General features: G+C 37.7%; 1 protein-coding gene across 3 annotated transcripts in view; it reads left to right on the forward strand.

The window, feature by feature from the left end:
• Positions 1-18,416, forward strand: part of MIPEP (mitochondrial intermediate peptidase) — a 79,201-nt gene that overhangs the window by 27,275 nt on the left and 33,510 nt on the right. For all 3 annotated transcript variants that reach the window (XM_074816002.1, XM_074816000.1, XM_074815999.1), the window contains exons 11-15: positions 5,343-5,496; positions 6,465-6,542; positions 7,555-7,759; positions 11,293-11,402; positions 17,895-17,969. In XM_074816002.1, coding sequence (XP_074672103.1) covers positions 5,343-5,496; positions 6,465-6,542; positions 7,555-7,759; positions 11,293-11,402; positions 17,895-17,969 — 622 coding nt within the window. The remainder of the gene's footprint in view (positions 1-5,342; positions 5,497-6,464; positions 6,543-7,554; positions 7,760-11,292; positions 11,403-17,894; positions 17,970-18,416) is intronic.

Below are 18,416 nucleotides of genomic sequence, written 5' to 3' on the forward strand. Positions count from 1 at the left end.
GGATAGTGGCAATGTATTATAAAATACCCATGAGAAAGCCTTCTCCCCATCCTCTTCTTTATGGGGTAAGTTCACGGGGATGACACTCATGTTCAAGGAGTACTGAGAATGAGGAAGAAATAGGCACTTCTTCCTGCAATTATGTTAATGTCAGCTCTTCTTTCCATAAAGAAATATCACTGCTTTCTCCTGTAGTATATCTCTGCGTTCTTGAAAGAAATTAAATGAAACATAAAGTAGTTTTAGAGTTCTTCCCCTCTGCCCTCCAGCAAACATGTGTTAATCTAATATTCAAACTGAGTGTGGCAATCCTTTGCAGTTAGCATGAAACATTGTCCTCCTCTGATAAAGCTGGAAGCTATTCATACTGTGACTGTGTGGTCTTAGTCCTAGGCTTCATATGACCTCTTCACAGAATCACAGAACGATTGAGGTTGGAAGGGACCTCTGGAGGTCATCTGATCCAACCTCCCTGCTGAAACAGGGCCACCTAAAGCTGGTTGCCTAGCACCATGTCCAGATGGCTTTTAAATATCTCCGAGGAGGGAGACTCCACAACCTCTAGGGGCAACCTGTGCCAGTGCTTGGTCACCGTCACAGGGAAAAAGTGTTTGCTGATGTTCAGAGGGAACCTCCTGTGTGTCAGTTTGTACCCATTGCCTTCTGGTCCTGTCACTGGGCACCACTGACAAGAGTCTGGCTCTGTCTTTTTTGCACCCACATTCCAGGTATTTATACTCATTAGTAAGATTCCCCTGAGCCTTCTCTTTTCTAGGCTGAATAGTCCCAGTTCTCTCACCCCTTTCTGGTGGAAGAGATGCTTCAGTCCCTTCATCATCTTTGTGACCCTTTGTTGGACACTCTCCATTAACTCCATGTCTCTCTTGTACTGAGGAGGCCAGCGCTGAGCGCAGCACTCTCCAGGTGTGGCCTCACCAGTGCAGGTAGAGGGGAAGGATCACCTCCCTCAACCTGCTGGCAGTACTTTGCCTAATGCAGCCCAGGACACCATTCACCTTCTTTGCAGCAAGGGCCCAGTGCTGGCTCATGTTCAACTTGGTGTCCACCAAGACCCCCAGCTCGTTTTCTGCAAAGCTGTTTTCTTGCTGGGTGGCCCCCAGCATATGTCGGTGCCTGGGGTTGTTCCTCCCCAAGTGCAAGACTTTGTACTTCTCCTTATTGAACTTCATGAGGTTCCTCTCAGCCTGTTTCTCCTGCCTGTCAAGGTCCCTCTTGATGGCAGCACAACCCCCTGGCATATCGACCACTCCTCCCAGTTTGGTGTCATCAGCAAATGTGCTGAGGATACACTCTGCCCCATCATCCAGGTCGTTAGTGAAGATGTTAAAGAGGACTGGACCCAGCACTGACCCCCAGGGTGCACCGCTAGTCACTGGCCTCCAAATAGACTTTGTGCCACTGATCTCCTCCCTGTGGGCCCGGACATTCGGCCAGTTTTCAGTCAACCTCCCTGTCGACTCATCTACCAAGGCTCATCCAGCCTGTACATCACAGCTTCTCTGTGAGGATCGTTATGGGAGACAGTGTCAAAGATCTTACTGAAGTCCAGGTAGATGATATGCACTGCTCTCTTTGTGTACCAGGCCAGTTGTTTCATCATAGAAGTTTATTAAGTTGGTGAAGCATTACTTGCCCTTGATGAATCCATGCTGACTACTCCTGATGACTGTCTTGTCTTTCATGTACTTGGAAATGGTTTGCAGGATTAGCTGGTCCATCAGCAAAAATTTCTGCTTTTCAGAAAATTTTGAGCAGTTTGATCTCTCTTGATATGACAATTCTATTGACTTTTCTTGCTTGCTGTGTAAATGTGGCTTAATTTCATGAAGTGTTTTCAAGGGTGCTGTTCTTGACTTTCTTGTCATTCTCATATCCTCTTTTCCCGCAGCTGAACTCAGTGGTAGGAGTTACATGTTTTAATTTCCTGCAACTGTGAAAATCTGATGGTTTGCTATGACTGTGAGCTGTTGGAGTTAAATATCGATTTACTGAAGTGTGTGTTTGTAGAATTGTATTATATGGGTTCTTTCTGAAATACCTCATACAATCAGCTCTCTTCTCCCAGTTGGCAGTGAGGAAGTGGCAGGGAAACCCTGGATGACATTGGATGTTAGGGGGAGGAGAACGTGAAGGTACTAGATGGGCTTTGCACATGGTCAGCGTGGCTCTGGCAGGGCTGATTGAAATGAGTTCTGCAACTCATTGAGAAACTACTTGAGCGTGTCTGTATTACTCCCCTGGTTCTGAGATAGTGTTATAACTGGGCCTTGTGCTCTACCTGGATTAATAAACCTTTCTGGAACCTAAACCAGGGTATGGTAAATATGAGTGTCTCTACAGAAACCAGTGTCGGCTGAGCAGGGTTGGGGCAGAGCCAGAACTAATAAATGCTGCTCATCTGAATTGGTCTGAAGAGATCTAGCTCTAGGTTACTGCTCAACTCAAGGCTGAATTAGGACTGAAAGTGATGTATAACTTCGTCTTTTTTTTCATGTAATTTTTAAGCTATACCCAAAGGGTATCATTACCTACAATTTCATCCTTAGTTTGTTTCTAAATAAATGTAATTTTAAAAATAAGGATAATCATGTTTTGCAGCTTGGAGTTGTGCATGTGGAGAAATCACAGAATCACAGAATCATCTGGGTTGGAAAGGACCTTGAAGATCATCTAGTCCAACCATAAACCTAACACTGACAGTTTCCAACTACACCATATCCCTCAGCGCTATGTCGACCCGACTCTTAAAACACCTCAAGGGATGGGGACTCCACCACCTCCCTGGGCAGCCCATTCCAACGCCTAACAACCCGTTCTGTAAAGAAATGCTTCCTAATATCCAGTCTAAACCTTCCCTGGCTTCACATTATAATAAACTTCTTTTGAGACAATACTTTTATAGTGAACTTTGCATTTATGGACAGTCCTTAGTTAAAGAAGCAATTGTTTGAACTGCAGATGGGAAACTCAGTTTAGTACTCATAGTAGTATGTAGGATGGTGGTATAAGATTTTAAAGTGATGTGACAAAAAACAGTCCTGAACTATTATGGGGGCTGTTATGACTTGCTGCTAAAAGGTGTTATTTTTCCTTTTAATAAAAGGATCATTTTAACAGGTCATGTAGTCTGTATGCAGGGAGAGCTTCAGAGCAGAATCAGCAGATGAAGACTGAAGCATTTAGTGATGGGTTTAAGTTTTCACAGTAACAATCTAAGCAGAAGGTCATCACAGGGTGATACTATAAAAATCTGGAGACATCTGAGATTTACCTACTACAGCTTTCCAGAGAATGCCGCTGTTGAAGGAGCTGCAGTTCTTGGGAATTACTGACTTAAAAATCTGAGGATATTCAACACACATACTGTAATTCAGTACTTCTGGGGGGTTCCGGGTGTAAAGCAGTATCTTTTGTACTCCAGATTTCTGTGGCTTATTACATGCAAATTAACTCATCTCTTCTGCTTTCTTTTAGAGACTTGCTTCTGGTCTTTTTACCTAACTCGATCTAAAGAGGTTTATATCATGCTTATTTTTGTACAAGAAAGAAAATGTGTGTTGCAGCATACAGAGTGTGAATTTAAGTGTTGCTAGACATCTTGAAAAAGTTGTCAGTTCGGTAGAGGGAAAATCTGCTTTATTTTCTATGTCCTAGTATAATTAAGAGTAGAATGGAATACACTGGCTTTAACTTCTTGCATTTGTAGTGTGAAAATAAGCAAAATCCTGTAACTGAGCATACCTGTATTTTTGACAGCTGTTGCTATGGTAGTTGCAAAATGCTGGTGGAGTATGTGATAAATGTAATATAAAGGATACTAGAAAACCAAAATACATCGACATATTCAAGAATGAATGCTGTGGCTTAGAGAAGTAAGCCCACCCTGCTGTATGTCACAGTGCCGTGAAGCGGAGTAGTAGATTGTAGCTGCGGTTGTAAGCAGCATATTGACAAATGCAGTATCCCCAGTGGACTTCATTTTTAGGTCTTTTGTGTGTGGGAGTGGGAAGGAAGGAAGGGTAGGTAAGTGAATGGGGACCAGGTGACTTTCACAGCTGGTCTCTCAACTTTTTGCTCACAGGCCTTAACATAGCATGGTTCTCCTCTTTGGTGTTCAGGTATTGTAGTATAGCTGATGCATGTTTAAATTTCAGTGATTTGTTACCATGTCATTAAGAAGCAAAAGCACAAGAGCATGAAAGAATAAAGATAGAAGGGAGGGACTGGGATTCTCTTAAACAGTCTTTACTCTGAGACCCCAATGGTATAAATGGTATAAATAGTTGTCATTTATAAACATCATGGTATAAATAACTTAACACTTGGACTTTGTATGTGAGATGAGGGAGCAAGAATATTTTTGCCATTTGGGGTGCACATACGACTACAAGCAGATTCCAGTTCTGATTTTGTTGTCATCTCCAAAGAGTTGTGTGGCCCTGAGCAGCTTGTGGAAGGTGTAAGTTTGCAAAGCGTTTGTTTGCTTGATAGACTTGTAGTTTGTTTACTTTTTAGGGTCAGAGTCTCAGGAAGTTTGAGCCCAAGTATAGGCTGCATGCATCTCTAAACTACTTTTATAACTGCTTTAATTCTGTTTATGTGTGTGCATGTAGATGCATGGTGTCTTCCTCCCCAAGTGTGTCTTCTGTGCTACAGTGTCTTGAACATACTTAGTTGTTTGATGTTAAGCTCAGGAAGCTTGGCCATGTTTGAACTCCACGTCACATACTAAAGTCTTCACGTGGCTCAAAGCTGTAAGATACTTTCTTACATGGTTCAGAGGGCCCCCAGAGCTTGAGGTGTGATTCATGTATAGGAGGTGATTGTGTCTCCTTGGTGTTTCTGTTGTTCCGGCAAAAGACAAGACTGCAGAGTCAGCAGTGCTTAGTGGTTGGTTTCCTGCCCTAGCTGAGGATTTGGTTTACACTACAGCCAAAGGCAGCTCCATTTTGTGATCAGTCACATGGTGCAGCCTTGGCATGGTAATGGCACTTGAGTGCTGGTAGCCTCTTGTGGATCAAAAACCACAGCCTGACCACACATGGTGTTGCCAAGGTCTGTTTGAGCTATGGGTTCGCCACATCCCTGGAAGTCATACTCAACATCTGCTGAATTTAAATATGAGAAAAATTGAGTTACTGTGAGGCACTGTGTTGTAACAGTGACTTAGTTTCACTGTTTGAAAAATAAAGCCAAACATGCTCAATAAAGGCCTCGAGGCTTATCTGGTGTATTTTGTCACGTCCTATGACTTGGAGGTGAAGACTGTAGTTTATGTAGCTTAACTAACTGACTGGTTTGGGATTCTTGTATTTTGCTAGGTACAACATTGATCCTGGCTTGTACTGTCCATTTTTCTCTCTTGGGGCGTGCATGGAAGGTTTGAACTCTTTGTTCAGTCAGCTCCTAGGAATCTCCCTTTATGCTGAACAGACACAAAGAGGAGAGGTTTGGTCTGAAGATGTTCGGAAGTTGGTAAGTATTCTTTTTCCCAGCATCTGAAATGACAAAGGGAAGTTAGACAAGATGGTGTGTTCTGCTGAGCCACAAATCAGATTTTGTTTTTAAATTACTTGGGTACCTATCAAAAGCAGACTAGTTGTCTAGTCTTAGTTGAAGTCACACCTCAAGGGCTTTATACTAAGTGCCTTTTGTATGCTTGGTATTTTATGGCCTTTATAATATGTCTCTGTGTGAAGGGTGCCTGAATCAGAAGAAGTTTCCCTGTTTGGAGATTATTGTCGTACCTTTCAAGCTGTCCTTCTGCATAAGCCCTGCTAGTTTTCTTTAGTTTCAATTGGTAGATGAATGTAGATGGCTAGAATACTGTAGGTGGATATTCTATTAGTCATGTGTCTTTGCCTCATTTTTTTATTCTGTATGTCATCTTCACTTTGAGATTTGGTTTTTATGTCTTTTATTATTCTGCCATCTTTTTAGAGGAAGGTGGAAATAATAACTTGGGCAATAGTTTACTCATCAGGTTCTCACGTTCCTCTGTTGTCTTCCCTCCATGTATTCACTGCCACATCTTCACTGCTCTTCCACCTCGAGCCTGCAGCAAGACCTGCTGTTCTTTATATTCTGTGGATCAATTTATAATTACCCCTTACTCTATTTTTATTTCCATGATAAATCAGTTTCTGTTACTGTTGACTTCTCAGAAGTCATTTAGGGGCTACAGAGTGTGTTACTTTTCATACTAATCTGTGACTAATTAGTTTTGAGTGAAATGTAGAAATGGCTGTAGTTTGAGGGACAAGTTGTGAATCTTGTATATATTTTTTTTTTCCCAACTAAAATTACCAACAGATTTTACATTAATTATTCCCAGTTTATTTGTCATTTATTCATTATAAATCTTTGGATTAGAATACTATGTCTTCAATTTACACATCTTATCAGTGCTTTCACGGTAAAAATGATACTCCTTTTTTCTTCAGGCTGTTGTTCATGAAACTGAAGGTTTGCTAGGATACATCTATTGTGACTTCTTTCAGCGACCTGATAAACCACATCAGGTAACATTTATGGTCTGATTCCAGCATGGGTTTTATTTGAGTAATGACTAGTGCTAGGCACATTTGCATTCAGTGTAAGTTTAGTAAAAGTTACCTCAGTTTAAAATAAATTAAATTTAAACAGGGAAAGTCAGTAATGTCAAATATTGTTTTAGGTAAATATTTTTGCGAGTAAGCTTTCTTTTAAAAACCGTCACCTGATAGGCTGAACTCAGACTCTTTGTTCTACAGAATGACAGGCATTATGAAATGTTGTAGAACTCTGTTTAGAGAAATGGTAGATTATTAAACATCTATTTTCTGGCCTACTATTTACAAGTGAAAACAATCTGAAATTCTAATATTCTCTAAAGGTGAAAGCTCATAATGACAACTAATATTTATTCAAAGTTACGTAAAACAGTAGATAGTTCTAACTGCTGTGGCTCACTCATTCATGCTGCCCTTGTGCCAGTATATTCACAATATGATGCTATACAACAGACACTTCACTCTGTAGAAGCATCTGCAAACTACCACCTTTAGTGAGGTGGTAAGTGGACAAAATTTAAATCTACGTTAGTTTAATATATTACTTTGTTTTGTTAATATTTCACAATATAGTAGGTGTGCTGTGCAGTACATTTTATAAAGAAGTTATTGCTGAAGAATGAGGAGAGAACTTAATCTATAAATTATGTATTTGGCACATCAGTAAATTTCTTTGAGCTACTGCTATTTGCATAGAAAAATTGAGAGGTTTTGATAATTATAAAACAACAAAAAATTTATTTTCTAAAAGCAACACAATCTTTTCTTTATGAAATAAAGGTAGTTTCCGTATGAATATGAAGCAAATAATAAAGATGGAGAAACAGTCTGCTGCTGTTGAACGAGGCTGTTAATTGAATTCAACTTGTGTAACTGAGTATATGTTTAGGTTTAATAGTTTAAGTTCAATAATTTCATCATTGTTTTAGTATCATTGATATAATGACATTGGTGTCCATATGTTTGCTTTTATCTTGAAAAGGATTGTCACTTTACAGTTCGTGGAGGCAGGCTAAGGGAAAATGGAGAGTACCAGCTGCCTGTAGTTGTTCTTATGCTCAGCCTGCCCCATTCAACAAGGGGTGCACCAACGCTACTAAGTCCTGGCATGATGGAGAATCTCTTCCATGAAATGGGACATGCTATGCATTCTATGCTGGGAAGAACTCGGTACCAACACGTCACTGGTAAGAAAGTTGGAATAGGGATTTTTTTGGTTTTAGTTAAATGTTTAATTTCTAGAAGAAGGGAGTAGACATAAAAAAGGAAGAAAACAAAACAAGAAAAAGAGGATGAACCAGAAATGGTTGAGTCACATTGATACTTCTACATCTTTGATGACTTGAAAGTACAATATCAGATCCCCAGATATTTTCCAAAACCCAACCAAAAACACTTGAATATTCTTCTTCTCCTAATAAGAATTAGGCATTTGTATATTTTTCTGTACTGCTGATCTTTGTTCTAGCAGTGGTATCCATTCTTGCAAGTTTGCCTTATGTGGAGTTTATAATAACGGAATAGTTGTAGGATTGAAATAAATTGAGCTAAACTTGTGCCTAGCGTAAAAGCACAGTGAATCCTGGGTTGGAAATAGTTTGGGAAATTGAATTAAGGACATTTAGTAGATTACTTCTCACAAGGAGTATACACTGGCAATATGGCAAATCTGTAAAGCCAGGCCTTTTCTAGTTGATTCTGATTAAAGCAAAATCGATAAATTAAAAACTTATTATATTTGCAAGCATGGTTAACTGGTAGGCCTTTTTATCATATGTAAATGAACATGAATGAATATGCAATCACCGAGTGGGTGCACAGTAAAAGGGATGTTGCCTTTTTTGATTTAGTCCCTCTTCTCAAGCAGTGACAATGAGTGTACTGGCTGACAGCTCACAGGCTGCTGTGGCCTTCTGCAGTTGTGACAAATGGGTCAAAGACATGTTCTGGCTAAAGCTGCTTGGCATGGTTCTTTTCATACCTTCTGTAATAGTGTGCTGGCAATCCATTTGCAGTAGATGCTTATTAAAAAAAAACCAAACCACTATTAAATAGATGAAATTGTAGCTCCCTTGTCTGAAGGATTTTTTTTTTTTACGTTTTCCCATTTTTTTGTTATGGTAATAATACAAAGGGGTGTCCATGGTAGAGTTATGCGTTATCAACAGATACTTTGCACCCAGTGACAAAATAGTCTTTCTTAAGTCTTCCACTTAAAATAGATTGAGCTGTTTGTAAGTATGTCACTAGGGGACATTGTTAAAACAAATGAACTAGTACTATGTATTCTGTTTCAGTATAAGTTCTGTATGTTCCTTGGGATGGTTAACTGCTCTCCCCCACCCCTTCCACTCATATGGCTTTGCTCATCTTGACCTTCAGGAGTATTTATATGCCCAAAGTAACTGCTTTGATGGGCTTCTCCTCTTGTGGTGAATCACATGCATCTGCATGTCAAAGTCTTGAAGGGGCAGGAAATAGCTAATTTTGAGGATCAGACTTCCCATGATCCCCTGTGTATGGTTTCAGTGTTGCCTTAGCTCCAGGCAATCCTGCGTCCCAGGGGATTTCACTCCAGATCTAGCATTGCACAAGCAGCATCGGAGACCAGTCATGTTGTTTCTGCAGAGAACCTGGGTTTGGTGGTTTTTTTTAGGATTTGGAATGTGTGAAAATCAAATGACTTGTCCCAGGGATGTCTGTCAGGGGCCATCTGCTCTCATGAGACACTGGGGTGGCAAAGTATGGAAACAAGATGACTACAGGCTATTGTGAGAAAAAAAAAAATTGATATTCCAGTTGACATGCACTGAGTTATTTGACATCTTTCCCACTCTCTCCTGCCTCCCTTTTCTGATTAACCTTCCCAAATATTCAGGAACCCATTCTGCTGCTAATGGGCCCAAAACTTGGGTAATACTGTATGTTTTTGACTTAAGATGTGCTTCTTTTTAAGTTAATCTGACATGTTACTATATGCATTTATTGATTGTTTAACACGTGTGTGCGTAAGATTTTTTTAAAACCTAGCTTGTACTCCCATTTTAGTTCATCATGCAGTAAAGAATACCTACATTTGTTTTACAGGAGGACTAATTTGTCCCATATAACTGCCCAACCTTTTACCTTTCTGACTTTCAGATAATGTAATTTCTCAGAAGTCTCTTGGTGTTAAAATAATTCTGTCACTTTATTAAGGAGAATTGAGAAAGCATATGGCTAGGGGGATATCAGTGTAGTTCTCAGGCATTTGTCTTGGGATGTGCCTTGTTTTAGGCTTTTTAAAAATAATTTTCAAACAACAAAAAAAGACTCTACTAATGAAGTGTGATGGTACAAAAGAAAGAATGAGGTATTGTGTAAGAACTGAATGACTGGATAGTGCAGTGTTAGAAGTAAAATTCAATTCAGAACTACACAGTGCAGGTCGTGCACTTAAAGAGTGCTATCAAATGGATATTTTAACAGTGGTGGAGGAACAGAAGAACAGTTTTGTGTGTTAATGCAGAACTACAAGTAGCTAATGTGTCTGTGAAAGGGGTGAATGTGGTTTGAAATTACATCAGAGGTGTATCTAACAGCAGTAAGTATTAGAATGATTAAGAAAGATAGTGGTAAAACCTCATGCAATGCTTGGGTGTGGTTTTATGTCTCTGGTCTGAAGGTGAATTCAAACTGAAGCAGACGCAGAGACAGTGGATAGTCTTTTAGACTTTATCTTGTCTTCGGATAATGATGGCTGAGAGAATATAGTTTTTCAATTTAGGAGGTAAAAAAACAGTGTGGGAAATGCTATTTAAATTAAAGAGCAGTGTTGGTCTGAAAACATTGAGTATAAACAGATTATGAATTCAGATTGCAAATTAGAGAAAGATTTGTGAAGATCAAAGGAGTGGTTTTAAAAAGTAGTCTTCAAGAAATAATAGTAGAAGCAAAAACTGTACTTAAGACTAGTTTTGAATGTTGACAGTGTCTCTAGCAGACAGGGATGGAGGTGATGACCCAGTGGGTTCATTATTAAAGCAACAACTTTGTACATCCCTAACTTTAATATAGAAATTAGAAATGCAGCTTTGATTTGGTGGTGTGTTATACTTCTTAATAACTTCCATTGTGTAGGGTGCTGATAAAGATTAGAGTAAATAAGGTTTTTGGGAAAGTGCTTTTTGAAAATACTAACTGCTAAGATATTACCTCATTGCATTTAGGACATGTCTTCAATCTGAAAAGAGTGTTCCTTGAATGAACAACTTGGTATTATAAAGCAAGGTTAATATAAAGCATAAGTAAGCTCAGCAAACAGATGGAAGCTAAAAATTGTAACTGTGAATAGGATTAAGGCAGAGTTTTATTTACATTGTAGTTTGATTTAGGTTTAGGACACTTAAATAGATTTGGTGTTTCATGTAGGGCCAGTTTGGCTGCAGTCTGGTTTAGTTTAAAGAGGGTGTGATCCAGAGCTTTATAAGGTGCCTCACCCAGCTGTTCAAATATTTTGTTTTACTTCGTGATTTATAGTAAAATGTGTAGTATTATAATGAAGCTTTTCTGGCAATATGTACAATAGTGCTATGGAAATAAAATATTGACTTAATAAGCGAAAGAACACTAAAGTTCACCAAAAGTCCAAACTGAGAGTTGCAAAATCTTTTGGGAAGAGTTAACTATTTGTGTTAATGAAAATAGCAAATGCTAACATGTACAATTATTTTACCTCTAGGAACCAGATGTCCTACTGATTTTGCTGAAGTTCCCTCAATTCTGATGGAGTACTTTGCAAATGACTATCGAGTGGTTAACCAGTTTGCAAGGCATTATAAAACGGGACAGGTAGGGAAAATTAATATGTAAACTACTGAAAATAGAAAAGAATCGTATTTTTGTGTGTTGTTTGTTAATAATGTTTAAAGTTGAAATAAACAATGGATAGACACTATTTTAATATTATAGTTTCAATTATTCATAAAAAATGTTAATATTCTCGTTGCAGAAAAGCTAATTGTAATCTGTAAAAGAATACCAGATCCTTATATCCATGGTTCCAATTACATTCCTACAAAGGTTGTGTAGTTTCTACACTGCAAAAACTTAGTGTAGTAGGTGAACAACTTCTGTGTGAATCAGGTAATGTGGAATGTTTTAATTTAATTACAGGTAAGTTATGACAAAAATAGTGATTCATCATTGAACTGTTTAAGGTCTGTCTTAAAGCTTGGGTACCAAATCATGGAGATAAATAGAAATGATCTGCAGTGTTTAGCACAGTGTAGGGTAGTCATTGAAATATTTTGTGATGAAAAGTGTACTGCTTTATTTATGATTAGATTAGGATTAGTTAGATTCTGGCAGTCATGAATCTCTGCATTAAAACTGATACCTTTTTTTACATATTTTATGGCAGTCTACTGCAAGGACCTACTTTCTGTGGGAAATTTAGGAAACAGTGCCCTTCGGAACAAGGTGACTTTCAGTGACCGTTTTAACGCATGGCAACAAAGTGATTTATATTTGTACAGCCATTTCAAAAATACAAACCAGTAAACAATAACCAAAGATCTTTTTCTAGTGCTTTTGATTGAGGCAAGTTTCAGTATACTCAAATGTGATGGTTGAAGAATAGACTACCCATCAATGCAAAAACAAGGAAGCCTCTTAAGTTGTGTATTATTGCAGTTTGTTGAAGCTTTTTATCCAATAGTAAGTGTGCGGTATATTTCAGTATTATGGAAGTGGAATTGTGTTTGCCTCCATTGAACAGTTAGAAAAATACATTGCTTAACTTCTGTTTTAATAGATACTATTTGATAAATTTGATAAATTTTCTCTGTAAATCTACCTTTTTAATTTTTGGGTTTTTTTAACAGAGCAATCGTTTCTGCAGAATTGATTGCATTAACAAAGTCTCCTTGAAACCTGGGAGCTAAAAGTACTCAGTTCAGAAATGTTTACCATTTATATGTTTGAGTCCACATACCAAAATAACTGCTTTCTAGTGTTCTCTATAAAGTTCATGTAGTGTTTAAACATTGTGGAGTTAATCTGATTGCATATGAGTTCAGAGAATGAGTTTGACTAAAACATCTGAAAGAGATTTGTGGCACATTATTTATGGCTTTGTGTTTTCAAAATGGCTTAACAAATCTAAACCATGTTTAGTTGCAGTGCAAAAGCTAGGAATCAGACGCTCTGTCCCATTTCACATTTCCACAAACTTCTTCTGTTTATTGGTGGTGAAATCTTGCCCTTTCAGAGAGCAATTGAGAGGTTTAATGTAGAAACTCAGTCTTGAAGGGGGCAAGAATGGATTATACTGGAAGATGAGGAAAGGAGCCTGAAACTGCTGTGTGGCTTTTGAGGGCTTTAGTTGGCTTCCTTTTAATTGCTTTTTTTAAGATTTAGAATGTATTTTTAAGCCATCATCCAAGATACATAAATCTGCTTTTGCTTATGTTGGTTCATCTAAGCTAGTTTTAAGAATCTGATATCAGATTTCTGTATCTGTCATTTAAATACAAATAGATTGAAGTAATCTTTTCTATTCTCGAAATTTAGTGATTGTTACAGCAATTACTTTCATCTGTTGTGTATATGTTACAAAGTACTTTGAATAGAAAATCCCAGCTCTCTTACATTTACAACTTCACAAAAATCCTTTTGGGGCTTGTTTGCTGTGCTTGTTCCCTGACTAATTTTTTTGGTGTGCAAACAGAAATTTGAATCAAATTTTCTTCTCCAGTTTTTTAGTTATTTGAAAGAAAAATGAGTCCATTTTTATCCACTTTCAAGGGGAAACAAGGAAGGTGGGTGAAACAGTCAAAATGTCAACTTTGTAAAACCATTTCATTCAAAAGTTGTTCTATATGAGAACTTCCATTAAGTTTCTTCTTATGAATAAAGAGACTGAGCTTCTCTGGGTGAGAAGGATCCTTCCTGCAGCAACCACACCAACATAGCTCTGCTGTATGTTGGCAGAAGGAGGGTTTTTTACTGAACCAGCTTGTTGAGGAGGCTGTGCAGATAATTTGAAAAAGCATCCTTCTTTCTGCATTGCTGCATCTATGTGATCATTTTTGCATGCAAATTTTAGGTGGTGTCATTATTAACACTCCTACTGAACATAGTTACGTAAGAAAAACTTGGTTGCTTTTGCCGGTTGTAGAAGGACTGGACCTGAGGATCCTCATTTAGGATCAGTGCTTATGGGAAGAGGAGGGGAAAGAGGTGTTGTTTTGATTATTAAAACATATGAACTGTTGAAAACTGTTTTTTTGTAGCATTCCAGAAAAAAGATTTGGTGGGCAGGTTTTCAAAGACGAGAATGCATTATGCATACAAATGTGGATCATGAGGATCTGGTCCAAAATACCTTGAAGTTTATAGAAAGCTTGTCTCTGCTTTCTGTGCATTTTGGATAGTTGTGCTTTTGAGTACTGAGGAGTGAAGAAGCTTGCAAGCTCTTCTGGCAGAAGGAGTAAGTCTTGTGAATTTAGTTCAAAAAGCTGGCCAGGACAAAAATATTTCCTCCAAGAGAGTAGCAAGCCTAGTTTTCCTTTCATCTTAAGATAACTCAACACAGTTAATCTGTGTGTGTGTTTGGTTGTTTGAGGGGGGAAGAAATAGGACTGTGTTAATTAGTTACTAAGTTGAATTACTCAGGTAAGCTCATGAAGTCAAGCCGTACCAAAATTAAGTCATAACAGTGCTTATGCAGACAATCTGGTGCACGTGTACCATTCTGTATCACTGTGTGCGTTTGTTTAATTTCATTTGTTAAGTTCACAGATATATGTGGTAGGTCTGTCAGGCTAAATCATTTTAAGATTGTGTGTCTTTGGAGGCTCTCTTGAACAAAGGCCAGTATTTCAGCTGTTCAAATTTGAGCTGACTTCATTTTTCACAGAGATGGAATTACAAAGGCAGTATTGTATTAGCATGATTACAAGAATAAGCCCACAGATAGTAAACAGTCATAATGTGTGGCGGTTACTACACAGCAGTAAGGAGCTAAGTGTGCTCTGGGACACAGGGAATTCTGTTCTTTTAGCCACCATGGCAAACATGCTGAAAAATTCATGCCAAGATCTTAAAGCTGCTTAATATAGAATGATGGAAAAGTGGAACCCAAAGTAAAGCATGTAGTGTTTAAAAAATGGAATGGTAATTCAATTAACATAGTTTTAGCCAAAGCTCTGTGAAGTCTTTCTTTCAGAAGGAAGATAACAATTTGATTCTGGTTTTATCGGAGGGCTCATCTTTCAGGATAAGTAAGATAATCATGCTGATGCATTTTTTTCTTCACTCAGCTGCTTATTAAGGGGGTATGGGATTGTAATGGAGCAAGGAGAAATAGTTTCTATTGCCTGAAACAGTACATCTTCCTCAGAACATCTAAGACCTCAGAATATCTGTATGCCTGACATTCACAGAAACAAACTTTGAAGAGGAGTGGTGATCTTTGAAAAACCCTCTGGAGTTCCCTGAAATCTTAAGTTTTAAAATACCAAAGGTGCTTCGGGAAAAATAAGCTATCTCCTTTTTATTATTTCTTGTGCCAAATTCTGCTTGGTTTGTGAATTATGATCACAACACAATCTTCGAGCCAGATCAGTAGCACTGATAGATTTAAACAAAAGAGCATTTATGTCTTTCTCCTGTGCCTTTTTGTCAATAGATATTGTTGTAAGAATGATTTATAATTTCTTGTTGATTTTAATCTGCTCAAACAGTAGAGCTTGATCTTCAGGGCAGAGTATATCTACATTGTTTGTTTGATACTCAGATGGTTGCAAAAAAAGATAAAAAGATTTTCTTGGAGGCCTTTAGTATTACCTACACTTTAGTTGGTCTCTAGAAGGTGGTTCTAAGCTATCTCCTGTGCAAAGTCTGTAAGAAATGCTTAGCTCTGAACTGAGAATTAGACTTGCTTCAGTTGTTTCTTGAGCAGGGCTGGATGTGACTGTCCCAGGGAGTGCACAGAGTCTGTCCGCATTGCCAAACCTTGCAGCTCTCTGCCCCAGTGAACTGCAAACTTGGATTTCCTGATTCAATTGAGGATCCGTGGAACTGTGGTTTACCAAAATGCCAGTTAGAAAAGTCTTAGTGCCTCTTGTTCTATTCATTTTGTGTACCAGCTGAAAGCCTGTGCGCTTAACTTCCTCTTACCACCATTTAATATAGCTAAAATATAAAATTGAAATTCCATTATGTTGAAAGAGCTGGTTTGACCTTACTGGTAGGAGAGTTCTTGGCTTTAACCATATTAAATTATAAATGTGTAAAATATACATGTTTGCTGTTGCCAAGCTTTTGGATGTTCATCTTTTTTTAACACTGGCAAATTACAATTTAAGAATTCCCATCCACTTTTCTCATATTTTACTGTATCCAAAATGCAGGTGCCCCTAGAAGAAAGCAGTTTTGTTTAATTCCATACTGTACTACTTCAGTAGGAAATGAAAGCCTCCAGAAAGCTGCCAAAACTTGCTGATAGGTTGGGTGCTTAATAACAAAATCTGTTAAAATTCTACAGGTTTCCTTACACAAGGGTTTCTTGCATGACAGCTAAAACTGTGTTATTGCAAATCCACATGTGATTTAGTTTGAGGCTGAAAAGTTTTGAAGTGCATGACTCACTCAGTGTAAGAGGATGAGATGAGAGATGTTCATAGAGCCAGGAGGAAAAATTGTCCAACCAACATACTTTTTACCATTTGTAATTTTATTCTACTTTGTTTCTTGCCTTAATAACTTTTTTACATAATTAAATAGTATTTTGAACAATACTAAATCCAGTATGGAATGTCAGATTAGTCAGCTACTAACATCTTTATTACTATGGATAACTGCCCATTACCTTTACTCTAGTAGTCCAAAATCATCATGTAATTTGAAACAGAATTTTTGTGTTTAGAAAGGGTAAATACTGGCCTAACAAGGATATATACTGTAAGACAGACTTCATGTTCATTGGTTCATTTTTCTGTGTTGAAATTTCAACAGCTGTGCATATTTATGACAGGCAAAATAGTTGGTGGTGTTCTATCCCATTCTTGACCCAGCTAACATTAGTCTTGGAGAAGGGGTTACAAGCCTTGGCAAGCTACAGCATAAAACAGCTGTGGAACTTGAGAGTTTTTCTTATCTGCTTTAACTTCCAGATTCCACAGAGTTAATTGATAACATTTTCATCACTTATGCGTAGCTTCTCTGGAGTTGGGTTTTTTATTCTGTGACCATTAATACTGTTTGTCTTGAAGTCATATCATTTGCACAGAATCTAAACATGTGCCTCTGCCATCAGGATCTGTGGGCTTTCACATATTGTTTCTTAAACACTTCAACACACTGTAAAAGCATAGGTATGCTTTTAGAGTTCAGTGTAATACCAAACGTCTGTATTACACTGTACAACTTGTAGTAACTTTCTTAATATTTTATCAAAAATCCAGTTACTTTAACCATACTTAATGTTTGGTTAATAAAACTGCTAGCAAAAAAAAATGCTTACTAGGAAAAACATCTATTGCAAAGCTTCAGGAAACAGCAGAAGTATAAGGTTGAGCGTTCACATGCAGATATTCTTAAAAATCTGGCATTAAGAAGTCTTTGGGTGTACTTGTAGACGTCTGAATAGAAGGTAAAAAGAGTTTGCCTACTGGCTTGAAAAATGTCTCTGACTTTCAGCGTGTGGTGGCATGGATATTTTTATTGCCATAGATGAGGAATAAATTCAACTTTGTTGAAAATTTCAAAGGGTAGATATTTACTGTTCAGTGTGACTGAACATTTTTATGCGGTAGAAGGCCTGACGCTGTCCCAGTTGAAGTTACAAAGACTCCACCAGCTCAATGGGAGTTATGTGGGCCTCCGTGTCAATCAAAGTGAGCTATGCTTGAAGACCAACAGGAGAATCTGTTGTAATACCTTCTTTTGAATACTAGTCAGGATGACCTGGGAGGACTTTAACTGCCCCATCTGTTCTTTATCTCTAAAGATAGTCATAATATTTTTAACAGTCATATAAGGGAACATGGGATTAATTTATAGAAGAACAAACACTGAGACACGGTAGTTTCTTGATTGCTATGTAAATTACTGCTGATATCTTAATTGACCATTGTTCAGCAAATTATTGACCATATCTTAATTGAACATTTGTTTAGCAAATGAGATTTCCTTTCTCAATGCAAAGCACTTTAATTATGTTTTTATTACCACCAGGAGTCTTTTTTTTTTGTCTTCAGCCTTTTCTAGTAGTAAGCGTACTATTTACAAATATACGACAATTCTAAATATGTTCTTTTTTTTTTTTTCTTATTCAAGCCACTACCAAAAAACATGGTGTCAAGATTATGTGAGTCCAAAAAGGTGTGTGCTGCAGCTGATATGCAACTCCAGGTATGTTCTTTGCATTGTAGTCTCTACTTTCTATCCAGAACTTTCAGAACATATTTTAATTCTTCTAATTTTACCAAAATTTTATTTTAATGTAGACACCAACTATATGCAAATTAATGAAGATCAATTCATTTAATATTAATTTTCATGTTTGATTTTTGTGAATGTATTCTGTGCTGTCTGCTTAAACCTAGATGTCTAAATCTGTTGGAAAATACTGTGAAAACCAGAGCTTTTGGAAATGGTTGAATTATCAGAATTCCCAAATGTGGTTTAAGATTGAGTTCTTAAATTACAGAATCATTTAAGGAGAACTTGCTATAGAGAAAGTATTGTGTACCTTTGCATCATTAAAGTGTAGGAGGATTGAGAGGCACAGGCCACCTTAGTAAAATCAAACCAGGTTGTTTATTTACTAGAACGTGATTTGAGCTCCTTGTCTTCTGC

Source organism: Strix aluco, chromosome 2 (assembly GCF_031877795.1).
Source record: "Strix aluco isolate bStrAlu1 chromosome 2, bStrAlu1.hap1, whole genome shotgun sequence".
Classification (NCBI taxonomy): Eukaryota; Metazoa; Chordata; class Aves; order Strigiformes; family Strigidae; genus Strix; species Strix aluco.